This window comes from Zophobas morio, unplaced genomic scaffold, assembly GCF_036711695.1.
Source record: "Zophobas morio isolate AGI-343-1 ecotype UQ-CSIRO unplaced genomic scaffold, CSIRO_AGI_Zmor_V1 ptg000031l, whole genome shotgun sequence".
Classification (NCBI taxonomy): Eukaryota; Metazoa; Arthropoda; class Insecta; order Coleoptera; family Tenebrionidae; genus Zophobas; species Zophobas morio.
This window is the reverse complement of record NW_026972136.1, coordinates 11747616-11774683: the sequence shown is the minus strand read 5'-3', so window position 1 is coordinate 11774683 and position 27068 is coordinate 11747616. Positions and strand designations below refer to the sequence as shown.

At 29.4% G+C, this 27068-nt stretch overlaps 3 protein-coding genes across 5 annotated transcripts; 2 read left to right on the top strand and 1 right to left on the bottom strand.

Moving 5' to 3' along the window:
- Window positions 1-720: 720 nt before the first annotated feature.
- Window positions 721-16771, top strand: LOC135139436 (sin3 histone deacetylase corepressor complex component SDS3). Of its 3 annotated transcripts, none has more exons than XM_064069670.1 (5): window positions 721-978; window positions 1029-1586; window positions 1646-1854; window positions 16351-16430; window positions 16693-16771. In XM_064069670.1, the coding sequence occupies exons 1-5, from the start codon at window positions 858-860 to the stop codon at window positions 16706-16708; spliced, it is 984 nt and encodes a 327-aa protein (XP_063925740.1). In that variant the 5' UTR covers window positions 721-857; the 3' UTR covers window positions 16709-16771. The 3 variants fall into 3 exon arrangements, with proteins under 3 accessions (XP_063925740.1, XP_063925738.1, XP_063925739.1); XM_064069668.1 differs by having other exon boundaries at window positions 1029-1592; XM_064069669.1 differs by lacking the exon at window positions 16693-16771 and having other exon boundaries at window positions 1029-1592; window positions 16351-16499.
- Window positions 16488-17502, bottom strand: LOC135139437 (E3 ubiquitin-protein ligase MARCHF2-like). Its single transcript, XM_064069671.1, has 2 exons — window positions 17272-17502; window positions 16488-17224 (listed from the first exon to the last, which is right to left on the bottom strand). Exons 1-2 carry the CDS (start codon window positions 17404-17406, stop codon window positions 16490-16492), a joined length of 870 nt encoding a protein of 289 aa, XP_063925741.1. The 5' UTR covers window positions 17407-17502; the 3' UTR covers window positions 16488-16489.
- Window positions 17503-23637: 6135 nt separating this feature from the next.
- LOC135139260 (uncharacterized) lies at window positions 23638-25517 on the top strand. Its single transcript, XM_064069427.1, has 3 exons — window positions 23638-24472; window positions 24524-25104; window positions 25153-25517. Exons 1-3 carry the CDS (start codon window positions 23937-23939, stop codon window positions 25434-25436), a joined length of 1401 nt encoding a protein of 466 aa, XP_063925497.1. The 5' UTR covers window positions 23638-23936; the 3' UTR covers window positions 25437-25517.
- Window positions 25518-27068: the final 1551 nt, after the last annotated feature.

Here is a 27068-nt window from a genome sequence, read left to right as displayed (position 1 = left end):
GATTGGTCGGCTCTTTTTATTAAAATTAAAATAGTATGTAAAACAATTAAACCCGGTTTACAGAACCTCATTAAATATTTAATTGCGATTTAATTTTTAACCCCGCGTTGAAGTACCATGTGACTGACTCTACGCCAATCAGACGTCGCTAAAGGCCTTGTTAAATGCGCGATCAACTTAATCTCAGTTAAAATATTGTATAAACTGGCCCTACGTGTAGGGCTTAATCTTTGGCTATAATTGTTTTCTTAATATACATAGTATTGTTTGAGTAATACGATAATCAAACAAATATCTTACATGGCAGTTTCTTGTAGAGAAATAATAAGAATTTTGCATTTGAATTAAAAAAAAATCTTGATGATAAAAAAAATTATCACAATTGAGATAGGGCGGGTGGGGGGGGCTTATATTTACCTTTTTTTTAATATACACAGTCATTAACTGTGGACAAATACTTTTTTACTTTTATTGAATGTATTTTTGTATTTATTTCCGTCACACAACTTCGTAACAACAACCTCTTTTATTCTTGACATTTAACTCATCAATCAAATTGTGTTCCCCCATTTCAAAAGGTCACGAGCCCCCACTGATAAATTTCGTATTTCTTTACTAATGCAACTTCAGATTTTATGTTTCTCTTTCTTTCGGTTTGAACAAGATGAAGAATGAAACCATCGTGTAAACGCTCCTTAATAAGGGATTGTCAGTCCGACATTTTGGATTTTGCTGACATTTAACATAACCTCAACCTACATGTTTACAAACAAGTTAAAATCGTAACTGAAAAATAAGTCAGATACGTGTATTTTCACCATTTTTCTAAAAAAAGCTCCAAAATTCAGCTAACAGAAATGTCCTATTTGGGGTCTCCGTACTCCAACTCGTATAATCAAGATTACGAGTACGAAGACGATAATTTTGACGACGAAGATGACAGAGAAAACGAAGATCCGCACGATGAGAGCGATGAAGGTTAATTATTGAAATTTTATTAATAAATTTGTTATAAATATTAATTTTAGATACCGAAGATGCCAGTGAAACCGATACCGGACGCCATGAAGAACCTCTCGAAATCAAAGAGCAAATGTATCAGGACAAGCTCGCTAGTCTTAAAAAGAAACTACAACAACTTAATGACGGTACTCACTATGAGTACAACAAAAAAGTGAAAAAACTGGAAAGTCAGTATAGAGAACGAATACGAATAAACATTTTGTATAGGGATTACAGAATTGAATGCGTGGAACGTGATTACGTTGCTGAGAAAAAATCAGCTGTTAAGGAATTTGAAGACAAAAAAATCGATTTGAGGGAAAATCTGATTTCTGACTTAGAAGATAAGAAAAAGACAATAGAAGCGGAACGGTATTCTATGGAGTTAACGGGTGACTCGATGGAAGTTAAACCTGTGATGACGAGGAAGTTGAGGCGAAGACCAAACGATCCAGTTCCTGTCCCAGAAAAAAGAAGAAAAGCGCCCACAGCGCAAATCACTTACCTGTTAGATGAGAAAGAAATTGAAAATGATCTAAAAATTATAAATCGAGGGAAAGTTTTAACTCCTGTCAGGAAACCAAGTACTGGTTGTTGTTTGCGTTTATTGTTTTGGGAATTATTTTTGATTTTTCGTTTTTAGATGATAATAATTCTCTAAGTCCAGGCCATTTACAAAGTCCGTTGAGTATATCGTCGAGTTTTAATGATGTACCTTTGATTGAAACGAGGATCGAAGACGGTAAATTATTATATGAAAAGAGGTGGTTTCATCGGGGCCAGAGTGTCTTTGTTGAAGGAAGGGATTTGCCGAAATTTCCTGCCAATATTTCAGCTATTGGCAATGATATGGTACGTTCTAGCTGCACTAACATAATTATTTTTTTCTTTATTACTGGATTATCTAACTTTATTTCTGCGCAAGTTAATGTCTTAGTTGAAATTTTAAAGATGATTTTATTTTCTTCTGATTTTCGATAAATTAATTCTAAAAATAAAAATGAAAAAACAATGATACACATTTGGCGTTCACTTAATATTTTTTGTTTCAAAGTGCCAATTTAGATTTCATTTATAAAGTAATTATTTCAATTGTTTTAAATCTTCATTTTTATATCTGTTCTAATTAATTTTGACACACTATACGAAGAAATAGGTCTCCCGTTTCCGTCTGTCTGTCTGTCTTGTCTGCCGTCCCGATTATTATTAGACAGATAATTTCCTAAAGTACTAGGCCGATTGTTGTAAAATTTTCTATTTATATTAAGAATATCATGTAGACAGTGAAACACTAATCAAAATGTGTCTGATCTAAATAATCTAAATAATAATGTGATGACGTCACTTCAGAATTGTACTGTCACACGCAAAAGTATTGTCGGTACCCAGCAGTGAGGGGTATTAAGCTCCTCCGCCTTCTCTCTGCGGATTGCCATAATTCCCTAAACACTCAGGCAGAATAAAATGGACAAAGATTAAAGTTTGTTATGTACTTCGATTTTTTAATTTTTAGATTTTTCGACTTTCCGTGTTTTTGATTTTTTGTTTATTCGATTTTTCAAAATATTGCGACTTTTTAAATATAAAATTTTTCGATTTTTCAATTTTTTGATTTTTCGATTTGTTGACGTTCTGAATGCTCGATTTTTTTTTATTTTTCGAATTTTTAAATTTTAGATTTTTCACTTTTTTGTTGTTTCGATTTCACAATCTTTCAATTTTTTGCCTTCTTGTTTTTAGGTTTTTCGATTTTTCAACTTTTCGGAATTAGTTTTTCAGTTTTTCGTTATTCCGAGTTTTCAGTTGTCGATTTAAGGGTTTTCTTTCGATTTTTCGCCTTCTCGTTTTTAGATTTTCCGGTTTTTCAATTTTTCGGAATTAATTTTTCAGTTTTTCGATGTTTCGATTTTTCATTTTTCCTGTTTATCGTTAAAATTTTCCCATATTTCGATTTTTAGCCATTTCCATTTCTCAATTTTTCGATCTTTTGATGTTTCGATTTCGCGATTTTTCAATTTTTCGATTTCACGATTTCTCAGTTTTTCGATAATTCAACTTTTCGGTTTTTCGATTTTTCAATTTTTCGATTTTCCAATTTTTTTGTCATTTCAGTTTTGGAATTTTACGCTTTTTCGATTTTTTAAATTTTGTTTTTTTTATTTCTCCGTTTTTCAATTTTTGGACTTCTCGGCTTTTCGATCTTTTGTTGTTTTGGATTTTTCGATATTTCAACTTCTCGGCTTTTGGATTTAGCAATTTTTCGATTTTTAAGTTTCATATCTTTCAATTTTTAGATTTTCTGAAGATTCGATTTCCCGATTCTTCGATTTTTCTATATTTTAAATTTTCAGTGTTTTAAATTTTACACTTTTCGATTTTTCAGTTTTTCAAATCTTCGATATTTATATTTTTCAAATTTTTGATTTTTCAGTTTATTGATTTTTCGATTTTTCAATGTTACGATTTTTTAATTCTATTTCTTAAGATTTCGGTTTTTGAATTTTAAAAATGTTTCGACTTTCCGATTTTTCAACATTTTAATTTTGGGAATTTTTCAATTTCTGGATTTTTCAATTTTTGAATGTCCTGATTTTTCGAATTTTAGTTTTTCCGTTTTGTCGATTTTATGTATATTTTTTTCTCGATTTATGGATGTTCCGATGTTTCCATTCTTCGATTGTTCGATTTTTCGATAATTTGATATCTCAATTTTTCGTCATTTCAGTTTCGAAATTTTTCAATTTCTTGAGTTCACTTTTTCGATTTTTTAGTTTTCCAAGTTTTTCGTCATTTCACTTTTGGAATTTTACAGTGTCTTGAGTTTTCAGTTTTTCGATTCTTCAATTTTCCAATTTTTTAAATTTTGAATTTCTTGATTTTTCCGTTTTTCAATTTTTTGACTTCCTGCCTTTTCGATTTTTTTAACTTTTCGATTTTATAAATGTTGGATTTTTCGATTTTTCGACTTCTCAGCTTTTGTATTTTCTAATTTTTCGATTTTTAGCCACTTCCATTTCTCAATTTTTCGATCTTTCGACTTCTAGATCTTTTGACTTTCGTTTTTACGATTTTTCAATTTTTCGATTTCGATTTTTTGATTTTCCAATTTTTCAATTTTTGGCGGTTCTAAATTTTTGGATTTTTCGATTTCTCAATTTCTCGATTAATCGATTTTTCGTCTTTCCGATTTCTCGATTTCTCAAATTTTCAATGTTTAAGATTTGGGATTTTTCAATATGTATTTCGATTTTTCAATTATTTTGATTTTTCGATTTGTTAACGCTTTGAATGCTCGATTTTTTTTATTTTTCGAATTTTTAAATTTTAGATTTTTCACTTTTTTGTTGTTTCGATTTCACAATCTTTCGATTTTTTGCCTTCGGAATTAATTTTTCAGTTTTTCGTTATTCCGAGTTTTCAGTTTTCGATTTTTCGCCTTCTCGTTTTTAGATTTCCCGAGTTTTCAATTTTTCGGAATTAATTTTTCAGTTTTTCGATGTTTCGATTTTTCATTTTTTCTGTTTATCGTTAAAATTTTCCCATATTTCGATTTTTAGCCATTTCCATTTCTCAATTTTTCGATCTTTTGATGTTTCGATTTCGCGATTTTTCAATTTTTCGATTTCGATTTCACGATTTCTCAGTTTTTCGATAATTCAACTTTTCGGTTTTTCGATTTTTCAATTTTTCGATTTTCCAATTTTTTTGTCATTTCAGTTTTGGAATTTTACGCTTTTTCGATTTTTTAAATTTTGAATTTTTTATTTCTCCGTTTTTCAATTTTTGGACTTCTCGGCTTTTCGATCTTTTGTTGTTTTGGATTTTTCGATATTTCAACTTCTCGGTTTTTGGATTTAGCAATTTTTCGATTTTTAAGTTTCATATCTTTCAATTTTTAGATTTTCTGAAGATTCGATTTCCCGATTCTTCGATTTTTCTATATTTTAAATTTTCAGTGTTTTAAATTTTACACTTTTCGATTTTTCAGTTTTTCAAATCTTCGATATTTATATTTTTCAAATTTTTGATTTTTCAGTTTATTGATTTTTCGATTTTTCAATGTTACGATTTTTTAATTCCATTTCTTAAGATTTCGGTTTTTGGATTTTAAAAATGTTTCGACTTTCCGATTTTTCAACATTTTAATTTTGGGAATTTTTCAATTTCTGGATTTTTCAATTTTTGAATGTTCTGATTTTTCGAATTTTAGTTTTTCCGTTTTGTCGATTTTATGTATATTTTTTTCTCGATTTATGGATGTTCCGATGTTTCCATTCTTCGATTGTTCGATTTCTCGATAATTTGATATCCCAATTTTTCGTCATTTCAGTTTCGAAATTTTTCAATTTCTTGAGTTCACTTTTTCGATTTTTTAGTTTTCCAAGTTTTTCGTCATTTCACTTTTGGAATTTTACAGTGTCTTGAGTTTTCAGTTTTTCGATTCTTCAATTTTCCAATTTTTTAAATTTTGAATTTCTTGATTTTTCCGTTTTTCAATTTTTTGACTTCCTGCCTTTTCGATTTTTTTAACTTTTCGATTTTATAAATGTTGGATTTTTCGATTTTTCGACTTCTCAGCTTTTGTATTTTCTAATTTTTCGATTTTTAGCCACTTCCATTTCTCAATTTTTCGATCTTTCGACTTCTAGATCTTTTGACTTTCGTTTTTACGATTTTTCAATTTTTCGATTTCGATTTTTTGATTTTCCAATTTTTCAATTTTTGGCGGTTCTAAATTTTTGGATTTTTCGATTTCTCAATTTCTCGATTAATCGATTTTTCGTCTTTCCGATTTCTCGATTTCTCAAATTTTCAATGTTTAAGATTTGGGATTTTTCAATATGTATTTCGATTTTTCAATTATTTTGATTTTTCGATTTGTTAACGCTTTGAATGCTCGATTTTTTTTATTTTTCGAATTTTTAAATTTTAGATTTTTCACTTTTTTGTTGTTTCGACTTCACAGTCTTTCGATTTTTTCTTGTTTTTAGATTTTTCGATTTTTCAACTTTTCGGAATTAGTTTTTCAGTTTTTCGTTATTCCGAGTTTTCAGTTGTCGATTTAACGGTTTTCTTTCGATTTTTCGCCTTCTCGAATTTAGATTTTCCGGTTTTTTAATTTTTCGGAATTAATTTTTCAGTTTTTCGATGTTTCGATTTTTCATTTTTTCGGTTTATCGTTAAAATTTTTCAATATTAAATTTTCCCGTTTTTCCACTTCCATTTCTCAATTTTTCGATCTTTCGACTTTTCGATCTTTTGATGTTTCGATTTCGCGATTTTTCAATTTTTCGATAATTCATCTTTTCGATTTTTCCATTTTTCAATTTTTCGATTTTCCAATTTTTTGATTCTTCAATTTTCCGATTTTTTAAATTTTGAATTTTTTATTTCTCCGTTTTTCAATTTTTCGACTTCTCGGCTTTTCGATCTTTAGATGTTTTGGATTTTTCTATTTTTCAACTTCTCGGCTTTTGGATTTAGCAATTTTTCGATTTTTAAGTTTCATATTTTTCAATTTTTAGATTTTTTGAAGATTCGATTTTTCGGTATTTTAATTTTTCAGTGTTTTAAATTTTACACTTTTCGATTTTTCAATTTTACGATTTTTAAATTCCACTTTTTAATTTCGGTTTTTGGATTTAAAAAATTTTTCGACTTTCCGATTTTTCAACATTTCAATTTTGGGAATTTTTCAATTTCTGGACTTTTCAATTTTTGGAATTTCAGTTTTTTCATTTTGTCGATTTTATTTTTTTTTTCTAGATTTATGGATACTCCGATGTTTCCATTCTTCGATTGTTCGATTTCTTGATAATTTGATTTCCCAATTTTTCGTTATTTCAATTTCGGAATTTTTCAATTTCTTGAGTTCACTTTTTCAATTCTTCAGTTTTCCAATTTTTTCAATTTTGGATTTTTCGGTTTCTCGGTTTTCCGATTTTTCGAATTTTCGGCTTTTCGACTTTGATTTTCCAATTTTCCGATTTTTCGTCATTTCAGTTTTGGAATTTTACAGTTTCTCGAGTTTTCAGTTTTTCGATTCTTCAATTTTCCAATTTTTTAATTTCTTGATTTTTCCATTTTTCAATTTTTTCACTTCTTGCCTTTTGGATTTTTTAATTTTTCGATTTTCTAAATTTTGGATTTTTCGATTTTCGATTTTTAGCCATTTCCATTTCTCATTTTTTTGATCTTTCGACTTGTCGACTTTTGATTTTCGATTTCGCATTTTTCAATTTTTCGATTTTTTTATTTTCTAATTTTTAAATTTTTGGCGTTTCTAAATTTTTGGATTTTTCGATTTCTCGTTTAATTTAATTAATTAACTTTCGACTTTGTTTTTTTGATTTTTTACTTATTCGATTTTTTAAATATTGCGACTTTTTAAATCTTACATTTTTCGATTTTTCACTTTTTTGATTTTTCGATTTGTTGAGATGTTTCTTGATTACTCGAGTTTTTAAATTTCCGATTTTTCAAATTTTTAAATTTTAGATTTTTTACTTTGTTGTTGTTTCGATTTCTCAATCGTTCGATTTTTTACCTTCTCGTTTTTAGATTTTCCAACTTTTCAGGATTAATTTTTCAGTTTTTCGATATTTCGATTTTTCGCTTTTCGATTCAACGGTTTTCTTTAGATTTTTTCGCCTTCTCATTTTTAGATTTTCCGATTTTTCACTTTTTCGGTTTATCGTTTTTTTTTTAAGTTAAAAATTTTCAATTTTGAATTTTCCCATTTTTAGCCACTTCCATTTCTCAATGTTTCGATATTTCGATTTCTCGATCTTTTGATGTTTCGATTTCGCGATTTTTCAATTTTTTGATTTCGATTTCTCGATTTCTCAGTTTTTCGATAATAATTCATCTTTTCGATTTTTCGATTTTCCAATTTTTCAACGTTTCAGTTTTAGGATTTATGTAATTAAATTTTTCGATTTTTCAATTTTTGACGTTTCTAAATTTTTGAATTTTGCGATTTCTCAGTTTCTCGATTAATCGATTTTTTAATTTTTTGATTTTTCGTCTTTCCGATTTCTCAAATTTTCAATATTCAAGTTTTTGTATTTTTCAATATGTATTGCGATTTTTAATTTTTTAGATTTTTCAACTTCCTATTTTTTTTATTATTTTTTACTTATTCGATTTTCCAAATATTGCGAATTTTTAAATCTTACATCTTTCGATTTTTCAGTTTTGTTGATGTTTTGATTGGTCGATTTTTAAATTTTCAATTTTTCGAATTTTTATATTTTAGATTTTTCACCTTTTTGTTGTTTCGGTTTCTCAGTCTTTCGATTTTTTGCCCTATCGTTTTTATATTTTTCGATTTTTCAGTTTTTCGGAATTAATTTTTCAGTTTTTCGATATTTCGATTTTTCAATTTTGGATTTATCAGGTTTTTTAAGTTTAAATTTTTCTGTTTTGAATTTTCCCATTTTCCGATCTTCTATTTCGATATCTCAATGTTTCGATTTCGCATTTTTAAAATTTTTCGATTTCCATCTCTCGATTTCTCAGTTTTTCGATTATTCGAGTTTCCAATTTTTCTATTTTTCAATTTTTGACGTTTCTAAATTTTTGGATTTTTCGATTTCTCAATTTCTCGATTAATCGACTTTTAGATTTTTCGTCTTTCCCATTTCTCGGTTTCTCAAATTTTCAATGTTTCAGTTTTAGAATTTTTCAATATGTATTCGATTTTTTAATTTTTAGATTTTTCGACTTTGTTTTTTTGATTTTTTACATATTCAATTGTTCAAAATATTCCGACTTTTTTAATCTTATATTATTCGATTTTTTAATTTTTTGATTTTTCACTTTGTTGATGTTTCTTGGTTGCCCGATTTTTTAAATTTTCGATTTTTTAGTTTTTGTTTCGATTTTTCAATCGTTCGATTTTTTACCTTCTCGTTTTTAGATTTTCCAATTTTTCAGTTTGTCGATATTCCGATTTTTCGCTTTTCGATTTAACGGTTTTCTTTAGATTTTTCGCCTTGTCATTTTTAGATTTTTAGATTTTCCGATTTTTCAATTTTTCGGAATTAATTTTTCAGTTTTTCGGTTTATCGTTTTTTTTAAGTTCAAAATTTTCAATTTTGAATTTTTCTTTTTTCGATTTTTAGCCACTTTTATTTCTTAATATTTCGATACTTCGACTTCTCGATCTTTTGATGTTTCGATTTCGCGATTTTTCAATTTTTTGTTTTCGAATTCTCGATTTCTCAAATTTTCAATGTTTAAGTTTTTGTATTTTTCAATATGTATTGCGATTTTTAATTTTTTAGATTCTTCAACTTTCTATTTTTTACTTATTCGAGTTTCCAAATATTGCGAATTTCTAAATCTTACATTTTTCGATTTTTCAGTTTTTTGATTTTTCCATTTGTTGATGTTTTGATTGGTCGATTTTTAAATTTTCAATTATTCGAATTTTTATATTTTAGATTTTTCACTTTTTTGTTATTTCGATTTCTCAGTCTTTCAATTTTTTGCCTTCTCGTTTTTATATTTTTCGATTTTTCAGTTTTTCGGAATTAATTTTTCAGTTTTTCGATATTTCGATTTTTCAATTTTCGATTTATCAGGTTTTTTAAGTTTAAATTTTTCTGTTTTGAATTTTCCCATTTTCCGATCTTCTATTTCGATATCTCAATGTTTCGATTTCGCATTTTTAAAATTTTTCGATTTCCATCTCTCGATTTCTCAGTTTTTCGATTATTCGAGTTTCCAATGTTTCGATTTTTCAATTTTTGGCGTTTCTAAATTTTTGGATTTTTCGATTTCTCAATTTCTCGATTAATCGACTTTTAGATTTTTCGTCTTTCCGATTTCTCGATTTCCCAAATTTTCAATGTTTAAGTTTTAGAATTTTTCAATATGTATTCGATTTTTTAATTTTTAGATTTTTCGACTTTGTTTTTTTGATTTTTCACATATACAATTGTTCAAAATATTGCGACTTTTTTAATCTTATATTATTCGATTTTTTAATTTTTTGATTTTTCACTTTGTTGATGTTTCTTGGTTGCCCGATTTTTTAAATTTTCGATTTTTCGATTTTTCAATCGTTCGATTTTTTACCTTCTCGTTTTTAGATTTTCCAATTTTTCAGTTTGTCGATATTCCGATTTTTCGCTTTTCGATTTAACGGTTTTCTTTAGATTTTTCGCCTTGTCATTTTTAGATTTTCCGATTTTTCAATTTTTCGGAATTAATTTTTCAGTTTTTCGGTTTATCGTTTTTTTTTAAGTTCAAAATTTTCAATTTTGAATTTTTCTTTTTTCGATTTTTAGCCACTTTTATTTCTTAATATTTCGATACTTCGACTTCTCGATCTTTTGATGTTTCGATTTCGCGATTTTTCAATTTTTTGTTTTCGAATTCTCGATTTCTCAAATTTTCAATGTTTAAGTTTTTGTATTTTTCAATATGTATTGCGATTTTTAATTTTTTAGATTCTTCAACTTTCTATTTTTTACTTATTCGAGTTTCCAAATATTGCGAATTTCTAAATCTTACATTTTTCGATTTTTCAGTTTTTTGATTTTTCCATTTGTTGATGTTTTGATTGGTCGATTTTTAAATTTTCAATTATTCGAATTTTTATATTTTAGATTTTTCACTTTTTTGTTATTTCGATTTCTCAGTCTTTCAATTTTTTGCCTTCTCGTTTTTATATTTTTCGATTTTTCAGTTTTTCGGAATTAATTTTTCAGTTTTTCGATATTTCGATTTTTCAATTTTCGATTTATCAGGTTTTTTAAGTTTAAATTTTTCTGTTTTGAATTTTCCCATTTTCCGATCTTCTATTTCGATATCTCAATGTTTCGATTTCGCATTTTTAAAATTTTTCGATTTCCATCTCTCGATTTCTCAGTTTTTCGATTATTCGAGTTTCCAATGTTTCGATTTTTCAATTTTTGGCGTTTCTAAATTTTTGGATTTTTCGATTTCTCAATTTCTCGATTAATCGACTTTTAGATTTTTCGTCTTTCCGATTTCTCGATTTCCCAAATTTTCAATGTTTAAGTTTTAGAATTTTTCAATATGTATTCGATTTTTTAATTTTTAGATTTTTCGACTTTGTTTTTTTGATTTTTCACATATACAATTGTTCAAAATATTGCGACTTTTTTAATCTTATATTATTCGATTTTTTAATTTTTTGATTTTTCACTTTGTTGATGTTTCTTGGTTGCCCGATTTTTTAAATTTTCGATTTTTCGATTTTTCAATCGTTCGATTTTTTACCTTCTCGTTTTTAGATTTTCCAATTTTTCAGTTTGTCGATATTCCGATTTTTCGCTTTTCGATTTAACGGTTTTCTTTAGATTTTTCGCCTTGTCATTTTTAGATTTTCCGGTTTTTCAATTTTTCGGAATTAATTTTTCAGTTTTTCGGTTTATCGTTTTTTTTTAAGTTCAAAATTTTGAATTTTGAATTTTCCTTTTTTCGATTATTAGCCACTTTTATTTCTCAATGTTTCGATACTTCGACTTCTCGATCTTTTGATGTTTCGATTTCGCGATTTTTCAATTTTTTGTTTTCGAATTCTCGATTTCTCAAATTTTCAATGTTTAAGTTTTTGTATTTTTCAATATGTATTGCGATTTTTAATTTTTTAGATTCTTCAACTTTCTATTTTTTACTTATTTGAGTTTCCAAATAATGCGAATTTCTAAATCTTACATTTTTCGATTTTTCAGTTTTTTGATTTTTCCATTTGTTGATGTTTTGATTGGTCGATTTTTAAATTTTCAAATATTCGAATTTCTATGTTTTAGATTTTTCACCTTTTTGTTGTTTCGGTTTCTCAGTCTTTCGATTTTTTGCCCTCTCGTTTTTATATTTTTCGATTTTTCAGTTTTTCGGAATTAATTTTTCAGTTTTTCGATATTTCGATTTTTCAATTTTGGATTTATCAGGTTTTTTAAGTTTAAATTTTTCTGTTTTGAATTTTCCCATTTTCCGATCTTCTATTTCGATATCTCAATGTTTCGATTTCGCATTTTTAAAATTTTTCGATTTTCATCTCTCGATTTCTCAGTTTTTCGATTATTCGAGTTTCCAATGTTTCGATTTTTCAATTTTTGGCGTTTCTAAATTTTTGGATTTTTCGATTTCTCAATTTCTCGATTAATCGACTTTTAGATTTTTCGTCTTTCCGATTTCTCGATTTCTCAAATTTTCAATGTTTCAGTTTTAGAATTTTTCAATATGTATTCAATTTTTAATTTTTAGATTTTTCGACTTTGTTTTTTTGATTTTTTACATATTCAATTGTTCAAAATATTGCGACTTTTTTAATCTTATATTATTCGATTTTTTAAATTTTCGATTTTTTAGTTTTTGTTTCGATTTTTCAATCGTTCGATTTTTTACCTTCTCGTTTTTAGATTTTCCAATTTTTCAGTTTGTCGATATTCCGATTTTTCGCTTTTCGATTTAACGGTTTTCTTTAGATTTTTCGCCTTGTCATTTTTAGATTTTCCGGTTTTTCAATTTTTCAGAATTAATTTTTCAGTTTTTCGGTTTATCGTTTTTTTTTAAGTTCAAAATTTTGAATTTTGAATTTTCCTTTTTTCGATTTTTAGCCACTTTTATTTCTCAATGTTTCGATACTTCGACTTCTCGATCTTTTGATGTTTCGATTTCGCGATTTTTCAATTTTTTGTTTCCGAATTCTCGATTTCTCAAATTTTCAATGTTTAAGGTTTTGTATTTTTCAATATGTATTGCGATTTTTAATTTTTTAGATTCTTCAACTTTCTATTTTTTACTTATTCGAGTTTTCAAATATGTATTGCGAATTTCTAAATCTTACATTTTTCGATTTTTCAGTTTTTTGATTTTTCCATTTGTTGATGTTTTGATTGGTCGATTTTTAAATTTTCAATTTTTCGAATTTTTATATTTTAGATTTTTCACCTTTTTGTTGTTTCGGTTTCTCAGTCTTTCGATTTTTTGCCCTCTCGTTTTTATATTTTTCGATTTTTCAGTTTTTCGGAATTAATTTTTCAGTTTTTCGATATTTCGATTTTTCAATTTTCGATTTATCAGTTTTTTTAAGTTTAAATTTTTCTGTTTTGAATTTTCCCATTTTCCGATCTTCTATTTCGATATCTCAATGTTTCGATTTCGCATTTTTAAAATTTTTCGATTTCCATCTCTCGATTTCTCAGTTTTTCGATTATTCGAGTTTCCAATGTTTCGATTATTCAATTTTTGGCGTTTCTAAATTTTTGGATTTTTAGATTTCTCAATTTCTCGATTAATCGACTTTTAGATTTTTCGTCTTTCCGATTTCTCGATTTCTCAAATTTTCAATGTTTAAGTTTTAGAATTTTTCAATATGTATTCGATTTTTTAATTTTTAGATTTTTCGACTTTGTTTTTTTGATTTTTCACTTTGTTGATGTTTCTTGGTTGCCCGATTTTTCAAATTTTCGATTTTTCGAATTTTTAAATTTTAGATTTTTTAGTTTTTGTTTCGATTTTTCAATCGTTCGATTTTTTACCTTCTCGTTTTTAGATTTTCCAATTTTTCAGTTTGTCGATATTCCGATTTTTCGCTTTTCGATTTAACGGTTTTCTTTAGATTTTTCGCCTTGTCATTTTTAGATCTTCCTATTTTTCAATTTTTCGGAATTAATTTTTCAGTTTTTCGGTTTATCGTTTTTTTTTAAGTTCAAAATTTTCAATTTTGAATTTTTCTTTTTTCGATTTTTAGCCACTTTTATTTCTTAATGTTTCGATTCTTCGACTTCTCGATCTTTTGATGTTTCGATTTCGCGATTTTTCAATTTTTTGTTTTCGAATTCTCGATTTCTCAAATTTTCAATGTTTAAGTTTTTGTATTTTTCAATATGTATTGCGATTTTTAATTTTTTAGATTCTTCAACTTTCTATTTTTTACTTATTCGAGTTTCCAAATATTGCGAATTTCTAAATCTTACATTTTTCGATTTTTCAGTTTTTTGATTTTTCCATTTGTTGATGTTTTGATTGGTCGATTTTTAAATTTTCAATTTTTCGAATTTTTATATTTTAGATTTTTCACCTTTTTGTTGTTTCCGTTTCTCAGTCTTTCGATTTTTTGCCCTATCGTTTTTATATTTTTCGATTTTTCAGTTTTTCGGAATTAATTTTTCAGTTTTTCGATATTTCGATTTTTCAATTTTGGATTTATCAGGTTTTTTAAGTTTAAATTTTTCTGTTTTGAATTTTCCCATTTTCCGATCTTCTATTTCGATATCTCAATGTTTCGATTTCGCATTTTTAAAATTTTTCGATTTTCATCTCTCGATTTCTCAGTTTTTCGATTATTCGAGTTTCCAATGTTTCGATTTTTCAATTTTCGGCGTTTCTAAATTTTTGGATTTTTCGATTTCTCAATTTCTCGATTAATCGACTTTTAGATTTTTCGTCTTTCCGGTTTCTCGATTTCTCAAATTTTCAATGTTTAAGTTTTTGTATTTTTCAATATGTATTGCGATTTTTAATTTTTTAGATTCTTCAACTTTCTATTTTTTACTTATTCGAGTTTCCAGATATTGCGAATTTCTAAATCTTGCATTTTTCGATTTTTCAGTTTTTTGATTTTTCTATTTGTTGATGTTTTGATTGGTCGATTTTTAAATTTTCAAATATTCGAATTTTTATATTTTAGATTTTTCACTTTTTTGTTGTTTCGATTTCTCAGTCTTTCGATTTTTTGCTTTCTGGTTTTTATATTTTTCGATTTTTCAGTATATTCAATTGTTCAAAATATTGCGACTTTTTTAATCTCATATTATTCGATTTTTTAATTTTTTGATTTTTCACTTTGTTGATGTTTCTTGGTTGCCCGATTTTTTAAATTTTCGATTTTTTAGTTTTTGTTTCGATTTTTCAATCGTTCGATTTTTTACCTTCTCGTTTTTAGATTTTCCAATTTTTCAGTTTGTCGATATTCCGATTTTTCGCTTTTCGATTTAACGGTTTTATTTAGATTTTTCGCCTTGTCATTTTTAGATCTTCCGATTTTTCAATTTTTCGGAATTAATTTTTCAGTTTTTCGGTTTATCGTTTTTTTTTTCAAGTTCAAAATTTTCAATTTTGAATTTTCCTTTTTTCGTTTTTTAGCCACTTTTATTTCTCAATGTTTCGATACTTCGACTTCTCGATCTTTTGATGTTTCGATTTCGCGATTTTTCAATTTTTTGTTTTCGAATTCTCGATTTCTCAAATTTTCAATGTTTAAGTTTTTGTATTTTTCAATATGTATTGCGATTTTTAATTTTTTAGATTCTTCAACTTTCTATTTTTTACTTATTCGAGTTTCCAAATGTTGCGAATTTCTAATAAATCTTACATTTTTCGATTTTTCAGTTTTTTGATTTTTCCATTTGTTGATGTTTTGATTGGTCGATTTTTAAATTTTCAAATATTCGAATTTTTATATTTTAGATTTTTCACTTTTTTGTTGTTTCGATTTCTCAGTCTTTCGATTTTTTGCTTTCTCGTGTTTATATTTTTCGATTTTTCAGCTTTTCGGAATTAATTTTTCAGTTTTTCGATATTTCGATTTTTCAATTTTCGATTTATCAGGTTTTTTAAGTTTAAATTTTTCTGTTTTGAATTTTCCCATTTTCCGATCTTCTATTTCGATATCTCAATGTTTCGATTTCGCATTTTTAAAATTTTTCGATTTCCATCTCTCGATTTCTCAGTTTTTCGATTATTCGAGTTTCCAATTTTTCTATTTTTCAATTTTTCACTGCTGGGTACCGACAATACTTTTGCGTGCAGTAGTACATAGTAATTGGGTTTTAAGTAGTATAAAATAACATAGTCCTACACATGTAGTTTATGACTCCGAACTAAGTTTTTACCCGAAACATCAGATTTTTGGAAAAAAAAAATTGAAATTATGACACATTTTGCAGTTCAATTTTGAATTTGTAAAACCGAATGCTTTGAAATCTTACAGATCGTTTACAGTTATGACAAGCATGATAAATTTTTAATCAAAATATATTTACTTATCCCCTCCAAAAAATTGATGACGTCACTCAAACGTTTGCGGAATAGATCCTATCTCAAATGTGCAAAGTATGATGAGACAATCGGCCCAGTACTTTCGGAGATTATCTGTTTAATAAAAATCGGGACGGTAAACAGACAGACAGACAGACGAAAACGGGAGACCTATTTCTTCGTACTTTAGAACTCATGAAAGGTCGAAAAAACGCTTCCGAGCGTAAGCGAAGGAAGTATTGTAATCGAATCCGTTAATTAAGGTGCTTTAGTTTATATATGATCTCTATACATAGTATACATCATACTTATAGTTAATTGTTTTAGATATGGGTGAAACGATCAGACGGCAACAAAGTCAAGATTTACTTATCTAACCTGGCTCGAGGCAAAATATCAATAAAAAGGCGAGCATCTTAAACATATATTAAATATAGATATATATATAACAATAAATTAAGTGCATTTATATCTCACTTTTTGTTTCTTTGTCTGCATTTTCATGAGATATTTCTTCCTCAGGGATGTCAATAGTAATAATTTCTTCTTCAGGGATGTTAACTGCAACAACTTCATTCTCAATTTTTTCTTCAGACTCTTCTGAAACTTCAGAATCACTTCCAACCTCTTGTATACTGGTAAAACTTTCACTTTCATTGTTTTCAGCAGATGGTATTTCAAGTAACAGCGCAGTCGATGCAGCAGCATCTAAATTAGCTACTTCTGCAGGAGGGTGACAGCAAATCTGTGTATTACTTGGTGGAATATACCTTACTACACAGTCCCTCTGCCACCAGTTATACCACATTCTTGAATGCATTCTAATAACTGAATAGACCCATAAATAGTATCCAATCAACATGATCCCGATCATTATAAGTAACGACAATGAAGTCCACCGAGCAGCAGGCAGCAACACAAATTTCTTTTCATTGTAATAATCAGACGAATACAGGCATGCATACGTAATAATGATAGCCACCGGAGTTATTACAGTACATGCAATGATATCACTCCGTACTCCTCTTGTAATGCCTCTAGGAGCTCTGTGAGTTCTCACCCAACGCCAGATCGACTGTCTCGGTGTATATTTTGGTAAGCGTTCAGTCCGAAACACAACATGGCAAAGTTCACAATTTGTTGTATTTGACTCGTTGAACCATCTCTCAAGGCAGCTCTGATGTACGAAGGCAACCGTGCCCTGCAATTTTGGTGTTAGTAGGGGGTCATGCGGAGATTAAAAGCAACCTTGCAGTTGCAGGGGGCTATTAATGGTTCGTTTTTTTCATTTTCATAGCAAATGCGACATTGGAGTGAGATTACAGAGATTTTTGGTTCTAGGCAGGTGTTGCATTCAGGGGCTTTTTGGTCGCCGCTTTTCATTGCACGAAGCCGAAATTGTCAGACGTGTCGCTTTTTGTATTGATTAGTGCAGCAAAGCGCGCGTTATGTAATTCAAAAATTTATTTGACGTTTGGTTTGACAGTTGTCATTCAACAATGGCACCAATCACGGCTGCCAAATTCTCTAAGTTCTGTTTAGATTTCCAGTGGCGTCCCGTAACCGAATGAGAACGGGTGCAAATAAAACTACAAGATGAGTCACCAGGGGGGAAAAGTGAACCAATCATGTCGTATAAGCAACCAAATTTTATATAAAAAGGAACTGTGACTTGTGACATAATATCCTCGCTAGCGCCACCTTTTATAATTAGTGAGAAAAATGAATTTTAAAGTTTGCAATCTAAATAATAGATACAAAACAAAACAAAAATTTAGAATTTTTGTTTAATGTAAAACATTAATTTATAGTACTAAACAAAGAGTGTACAAACAAACTTAGTAATTAATTTAAACACAAATAAATATATAATTTTGGAAAAAGTATTTTATTTCCATGGGACAAACGTTCAGTGTCCATTGATATGCTGCTGTAACCACAACTTTCATTTTAAGCTTATTGTTACTTCCAAATTTCTTACGTGTTAAATCAAATCCTCATCGGTGGCATTAACTATTGTGGGTATATTTCGGTAATATTTCTGGGCGGTTGTTCCAAGAATCTTCCCAAAAAACTGAAGATTTTCGAATTTTTCCTTCGAAATACATTGGTGTAGGATCTTTGTATGTATAAGCCCTCTCATGTTAACTGCCAAAGAAAAACATTGTTGCCCGTTCTGGGCATTTGTGTTGGACTTTGATTTTTTTATCATTGTAGGGTTGGAGTCTGATCTCTTTTCCTTTGGATACCATATGTTAAGCCCTTCTTTCTGTTCACTGCGATCGTTTTTTGAATGGTTTTAATTTATACTACTGTAGTATTCAGCAGCATTTCCTATAAGATGGCAGTCTTATCTCAGTTTGTAAAAAGGGACTTTGATCGTTATTCCCGTGTACCCTTCACATCTCAGATAAATAATACCATTAAAACCATATATGGTTTGCAGGTTTCAGCTGCAAATTTACTTACTGTGTATTAAGAATAAACCATCAAAATGACGAGTATCTGTAAACGTTACTTTTGAATGCCCCAGTGGAGCACATACAAATCCCCTGACATTTATTCCCAAATGACTCAAAATTATTGAAAAAATGGAAGGACGCTTTAAGAATAGGAAAGTCCATCACTAAAAGAGTGTCTTTCTGCAGCAAAAATTTTTTAGAAGCAGATTTTACAATTTGTAGGTATCCGGTATTTGTAAGTAGCACTTCCTAAGGTAAGACTGATTTTGGCAAATGACATACCTTCCAAGAAAATAGAGGCGGGTGGGCGGAGCTAGTACTTGCTAAGATAAGACTGATTTTGGCAAATGATATTTTCGTCGAAATAGCTTTCTATAAAAATTTTGTAGATAAAAAAGGAAATTATTATTAATTTTTGTTCCATTATTACACTATTAGTTTCCACGCCCACTCCACAGAAGAACATAATTAGGCCCGCCCACCCACCCTTTCTCTTTTTCAGTGATTGATTTTATCCAAACTGAATGAAATTAATGATTTTATACTGAAAGAAACAATATTAGTAGATAGAATGAGAAGAGGGTGGGTAGTCGGTGCTAGAACTTGCTAAGACAAGACTGATTTTGGCAAATGACATTTACACTTTCGTCAAAATAGCTCTTTATAAAATTTTGTAGATAAAAAGGAAATTATTATTAGTGTTTGTTCCATTATTCCAATATTAGTTTCCACTCTCACTCGACAGAAGAACATAATTAGGCCCGCCCACCCACCCTTTCTCTTTTTCAGTGATTGATTTTATCCAAATTGAATGAAATTAATGATTTTACACTAAACAGAAACAAAATTAGTAGATAGAATGAAAAGAGGGTGGGTAGGCGGTGCTAGTACTTGTTAAGGTAAGACTGATTTTGGCAAATGACATACTTTCCAAGAAAATAGAGGGCGGGTGGGTGGGGCTAATACTTGCTAAGACAAGACTGATTTTGGCAACTGACATTTACAGTTTCGTGAAAATAGCTCTCTACAAAATTTTGTGGATAAAATAGGAAATTATTATTAATTTTTGTTCCATTATTCCATTATTAGTTTCCACTCCCACTCGACAAAAGAACATAATTAGCCCCGCCCACCCACCCTGTCTCCTTTTAAGTGATTGATTTTATTCAAACTGAATGAAATGAATGATCTTATGCTGAACAGAAATAAAATTATTAGTTAGAATGAGAATAGGGTAGGTAGGCGGTGCTAGTACTTTCTAAAATAAGACTGATTTTGGCAAATGACATATCTTCCAAGAAAATAGAGGGCGGGTGGGTGGGGCTAGTACTTGCTATAATAAGACCGATTTTAATAAAGAAAGTTACGATTAGCTCTACTTTTTTCACATTCTAGATTCTATTATTAGTTTCCATTTCCACTTGACAGAAAAACATAATTAGCCCCGCCCACCCACCCTGTCTTCTTTTCAGTGATCGATTTTATCCAAACTGAATGAAATGAATGATCTTATACTGAACAGAAATAAAATTAGTCGTTAGAATGAAAAGAGGGGGGCGAGGCTTCTTGCACTTGATAAAATAAGACTAATTTGAGAAATGACATACTCTCTAAGAAAATAGAGGGTGGGTGGGCGGGGCTAGTATTTGTTAAGTTAAGACTGATTTTGGCTATTTTAAAATTTTCGACCATGTCCGAAAATTAGTTGAAGAAATTTTTTTGTAGATTTCGATATCGAGAAGTCATTTTGGGATTCATTTCTTCGGAAATTTCAACGGTTTTTCTAAAATCGCTAATTGAAATGCAGCAACTTTTAGAGTTTCGTCAAAATAGCTATCTATAAAAATTTTGTAGATAAAAAAGGAAATTATTATTAATTTTTGTTCCACTATTCCACTATTAGTTTCCACACCCACTCGACAGAAGAACATAATTAGGCCTCCTTTTCAGTGATTATTTTATCTGAATGAAATTAATTATTTTATAGTGAACAGAAACAAAATTAGTAGATAGAATGAGAAGAGGATGGGTCGTCGGTGCTAGTACTTGCTACGATAAAACTGATTTTGGCAAATGACATACCTTCCAAGAAAATGGAGGGCGGGTGGGCGGGCTAGTACTTGCTAAGGTAAAACTGATTTTGGCAAATGACATTTTCAGTTTCGTTAAAATAGCTCTTTATAAAATTTTGTAGATAAAGAAGGAAATTATTATTAGTGTTTGTTCCATTATTCCATTATTAGTGGGGAGGCGATGCTAGTACTTCCACTCGACAGAAGAACATAATTAATCCCGCCCACCCACCCTGTCGCCTTTCCAGTGATTGATTTTATACAAACCGAATGAAATGAATAATTTTATACTCAACAGAAACAAAATTAGTAGATAGAATGAGAAGAGGGCGAGGAAGCGGTGCTAGTACTTGCTAAGATAAGACTAATTTTAACAAAGAAAGTTACGATTAGCGCTTTTTTTCTACTTTTTTCACTTTCTAGATTCTATTATTATTTTCCATTCCCACTTGACAGAAGAACATAATTAGCCCCGCCCACCCACCCTGTCTCCTTTTCAGTGATTGATTTTATTCAAACTGAGTGAAATTAATGATTTTATAATCAACAGAAACAAAATTATTAGTTAGAATGAGAAGAGGGTAGGTAGGCGGTGCTAATACTTTCTACCTACCATAAGACTGATTTTGGCAAATGACATACCCTCCAAGAAAATAGAGGGCGAGTGGGCGGGGCTAGTACTTGTCAAGATAAGACTGATTTTGGCAAGTGACATTTACAGTTTCGTCAAAATAGCTCTCTATAAAATTTTGTAGATGAAAAAGGAAATTATTATTAATTTTTGTTCCATTATTCCATTATTAGTTTCCACTCCTACTCGACAGAAGAACATAATTAGCCCCGCCCACCCACCCTGTCCCCTTTTCACTGATTGATTTTATCCAAACTGAATGAAATTAATGATTTTATACTGAACAGAAACAAAATTAGTAGATAGAATGAGAAGAGGGTGAGTAGTCGGTGCTAGTACTTGCTAAGATAAGACTGATCTTGGCAAATGACATACCTTCCAAGAAAATGAAGGGCGGGTGGGCGGAGATAATACTTGCTAAGATAAGACTGATTTTGGCAAATGACATTTACAGTTTCGTCAAAATAGTTCTTTATAAAAGTTTGTAGATAAAAAAGGAAATTATTATTAGTGTTTGTTCCATTATTAGTTTCCACTCCCACTCGACAGAAGAACATAATTAGCCCCGCCCACCCACCCTGTCGCTTTTCCAGTGATTGATTTTATACAAACTGAATGAAATTAATGATTTTATACTCAACAGAAACAAAATTAGTAAAAAGAATGAGAATGGGGTGGGGAGGCGATGCTAGTACTTGCTAAGATAAGACTAATTTTAACAAAAAAGTTACGATTAGCGCTTTTTTCCCACTTTTTCCACATTCTAGATTCTATGTTTAGTTCCCATTCCCAGTCGACAAAAGAACATAATTAACCCCGCCCACCCACCTTGTCTCCTTTTCAGTGATTGATTTTATCCAAACTGAATGAAATTAATGACTTTATACTGAAGAGAAACAAAATTATTAGTTAGAATGAGAAGAGGGTGGATAGGCGGTGCTAGTTATTTTTTTTAAACAGAAATAAAGTATTCTTAAGCAACAATGGATAATAGATACATTCGAAAAAAATGTTACTCCGTGACTATAAACACGCTATCTTTTTCGTTGGGATCTATATCCCTGAATTTTTTCAGAATTTGTAAATGACTTTTTCATAAATGAAATTTTCCATTATGTATTCGTATTGGCTATCCCTTATGCAAATTTCGACCAATTCTCGACGATTTTCGAAATTTAACTAAGTAAATATATTTGCTTGTAGATTTTGGGCCGCAGAAGTCACTTCTGCCTTCATTTCTTCGGTAACTTAAACTGTTTTTCTAGAATCGTCCATTGAAATATCGCAATTTTTAAAAATTTCGATAAATCCGAATTGGACACCGAATTTTCCGAAAATTTTGCTCCTTGACCATCAACACGCTATATTTTTGCAATCAGCATGTCGGAATCTACGTCCCTGAATTTTTTCACAATTTTTATACAACTTTTTTAAAACTGAAATTTTTTCAATAGTCCCCCCTTCTTCAAATTTCGGCCAATTTTTGACATTTTCGAAACTTGACTAAACACATTTTCTTGTAGATTTCGAGCTCAAGAACTCACTCCCGGCCTCGTTTCTTTAATAACTCGAACCGTTTTTCCGGAATCGACCGTTGAAATATCGAAATTTTTAGAAATTTTTCAAAATTCGCACCGATTCTTTCGAAAATGTTGGTCCGTGGCCATCAACATGGTATATTTTTGGAATCAGCATGTCGAGATCTACGTTCCTGAATTTTTTGGCAGTTTTTAGACAACTTTTAAAACTGAAATTTTTTCAAATTTCGCCCAATTTTTGACATTTTCGAAACTTAACTAAACACATTTGAAAAAAGAAGACGTAAACGCAGAATTAAATTTAATTTAATAAAATAACAGAAACATACCAAGTACGATATTTTCTTAATTAAAACAATAAAAGAGGCTGTTGTTGTAAACAGTGTTTTTCATCATTTGCTTATAAGTTTGGCAGTTAATAAACGTTTTCACGCGAAAACAATGCCGTTAACTTTAACAAACATCTCTCAAATTCTCGCTCTGTTTCTGTTATTTTGTTAAATTAAATTTAATTTTGCGTTTATTTGTCTTCTTGTTTTTGCTAATTTATACATCATGTGTCAATAGTGAATAATTCTTTAATAAAATAACGATCACTAGTTAAATTAATAATTTTTATAAAGTTTGGTTTTGCGAAATTTTTCAGGGTGGCCGGTTTTTTTGGGGGTCAGTGTATATCCGAAAATTAGTTGAAGACATTTGCTTGTAGATTTCAATATCCAGAAGTCATTTTTTTATTCGTTTCTTCGGAAATTTCTACCATTTTTGTAAAAATATTATTAATTTTTGTCCCATTACAAAATAGCGATATTTCCGTCATGTTGTCAAACGCAGCGCCCTCTGCTGGAACGTGAAAAGAGTCAATCAAAAGTTCCATGCTGTCAGCCACAGCTGTCAGCTGTCAAGTGGCTGTCAATGTTTAATGCAGGTGTAGGTTATGTTAAACGCCAAAATGTAAATAAATATTTAAAAAATCAGTTTTCATTTAACTGATCAGTATTAAACCATACCAGTAATTTTTCCGATACAGAACTTCTCTGTTCAATTCAAATAGGTAAAAATTGCATTCCTGAAAGTTAGAAGTGGAAGGACCAAAGGTACAAGGCGCAAAATTTTATCACTAATTAATGCAAGTAGTGACAAATTTATTTCGGAATGATAACAGCTTTCTAAAGAACTCCTCTCGAGTTTCTATTGTTGCAGTTGCACAATGCACGTCGTTAACTACTTTATATTATATTGGAAACCACTGTTTTGGTTGTTAATCTTTTTGTTAGTGATGTGTTTAAGTAATATGTTCTTTGTATTACCCATTACCGGTTTTTCTTTACTTGGATATGTTGTAATTGTTGCGGTGTCAAGTACCTGGATTAGTTTCGTAACCCTTCAGAATTTTCTTCAACAAAATAAATCTATCGACGTATCGAGACTACTTAAACTCAAGACAGAATCCAAGCAAAAGGAGGATTTAGATGATCTGACATCAGTTACACAGTTAACTGTGGACATTGATAAATATTTTATTAAAAAATGGTTCGTTTATATAAGTTCGGATCCAACATTTAATGAGGAAAGTAAAATGCTTCTTGAAGAGATTCTTAAGAAAATGATGAATGTTCAGTTGAGTCTTGAGAATGAAGTCATTATTCATGGGATATTTAATTTATATCTGAAACATTTGAAGGAGTTTCGCAGAAGTTTAAAACGAAGAGACAAATATCCAGGAAAAATCAGTGATTTATACAGGTTAATTTTACCTTTGTTTTTCTCAGGTGAATACAATTTTGTAATTTTCAGGTATTCACACACTTGTAGCAGCTCCAAAAAGGACAAAAATTACTTCATTCATCAGCTCACTGTTAATTTATTGAATCATTTCATCAACTGGGAATTAGGAAATTCACTTCCGTACCAAATTCTAGTCTCCATAATTTCCAAAAAAGTGATGTTTTATATTTTAAATTTAATCTCAAATCCAGAGTTTTTAAATTATTATATATTAACAGCATGCGCTTCGAACAATAAGAAGCTAGATTTAAAGCTTGAAAACTACAATAGTGTTAAAATTGTCCAGATAACAGAGAAAGGTGATGTCACGCCAACCGACATGGTTAAATCTGGTAGTAAAGTTAGTTTGAATAAGCTTGATACCATAACTGAACCTTTCGTGATCAAAGAAGTGACTGAAGTTGATGGTTCTCCACCGACTATTACTGATTACAGTGAAATTAAGACTGATGAGGTTAAAATTTATGAACCAAAAAGTTGTAAAACTTGGTATGATACTTTAGATTTGACTTCTATTCCTTTGGGACAAGATATTCTTGATACAATAAGTTTGGGAGAGTCAGACAAAGAAATTGATACAGCGGCTACAGGTTTCAGTTTAATTGTGTTATCTTCATTAATTATTTTTTGTTTTGTAGATCATGACAAAGAAGTATTATCTCCAATAACGTCCGCTAAGAATTTGCTCGATGAAATGAAACATATTACAACTCTTGAAGGTTTCAGAACTTCCATGAAACCAATAAGTGATGCCACCGCCAGTACATTCCACAATATTAAGGACTTTCAAGAGAGTACTGTAAATAATGTTGTTAAACCTGTTTCACAAGTCACATCAACAGCTTTACATAGGATTGGAGGATTACATTTGCAGGTTTGTGCATTTTGTGACTCACATTCTCAAATACAGGATTTAATTTAGACAGTAGCAAAGGCAAAAGCATGAGGTTAAAAATTGAAGGCAATAATCAGTTTACATAACAACATAATTATGCGCATTAATAATTATTGCTTTTAATTTCAAGGGAACAAAACTGTTGCCATGTTGACTTTTCTTTTCAGTTAACCAAAAGAGTTAATGTTTATGTTATAATTTTTGAAACGGAAAAGATATATGTCACGTTAAAAATATCACAATGAGATACTGACAAAAAAAAAAAAAACAAAAAAAAGTTTAGTATCTATAGTCCGGGAAATTTAAATTGGTGGTAGACCTAACTTTTGAAGCCGCCAGGACATTACCTGCCATAAAAGTATTAACTTCAGTGAAAACGTGTTGATATTTTCTACATGAAAAAATCAAAAAAATAAAAATTGGAAAATCTAAAATTTAAAAATCGAGAAATTGAACAATCGGTTAATTAAAAAGTCGAATCATCGAAAAATTGGAAAATCGAAAAGTTAGAAAAAAATTGGAAAATTGAAAATTTAAAAATTCCGAAATTTGAAAAATTGAAATATAGAAGAACTGAAATCTCGAGAAATCGAAAAACTTTAAAATTAAATTTATTAAAATTTTAAAAATTGAGAAGTTAAAACAGAGAACACAGAGATGCGACATAGAGGCTGATTTTGCAAAACCACCCTTATTGATATTGGAGTCCTCAAGCGCCAAATTTAAATAGTCGATGCCAATAAAAACCTTGCTTCACTATAATTGTAATTCGTGTGACCTGAATGAAAGGGAAGGAAACAGTAAGCAGCTTGTAATATTCTGGTAAATCTAGTGTCAATTTGTCGAAAATAAAACGCGTCGTTAAAAATATTATGACATTTCTTCTAGTTACTTTTATTCCTAGTTAGAAACAAACACTGCTACCAACATAAATTGAGAAGTCCTCAACCGTCATTTAATTTAAACTGTGACGCTTCTCTGTGTTCTCTGGTTAAAATATCTAAAAGTTGAGAAATTGAGAAACCGAAGCATAAAACAGATAAAAAATTGAAAAATCGAAAGTTTAAAAAACGGAAAACTAAAAATCCAAAATGTAAAAAGTCGAGAAATCGAAAAATCCAGAACTCGAAAAGAGAAATACTACAAAATCCCAAAACTCAAATATCCAAATCAAATATCCGAATCTCGATAAACTGAGATCTCAAAAAATTGAAAACTCCAAAATTAAAAAATTCGAAAAAATGAGAAATCGAAAATAAAATAATCAAAAAATTGAAAAATCTAATAAAGTTTGAAAAACGGAAAATGCAAATCCGAAAAATAAAAAATCGAAAAACCGAAAAATCAAAATACTGAAAAACCCCAAAACTGAAAGAAAAATCCAAAAAAAAACAAAAAAGCAATGTCGAAAAATCGAAGAATTGAAGAACTGAAAAATCGAAACTTTTGAGAACTCGAGAAATAGGAAAATCAAAAATAGATTAATTGAGAAACGGGAAAAAAAATTTAGCAACGTCAAAATTTGAAAAAAATACTGAAAAACTGAAAAATGAAAAAATCGAGAGATCAAAAAATCTAAAATTTAAAACATTGAGCAATTCAAATATCGTAAACTTGAAAAATCGAGAAATTCAAACATGAAATAATCAAAAAGTAAAA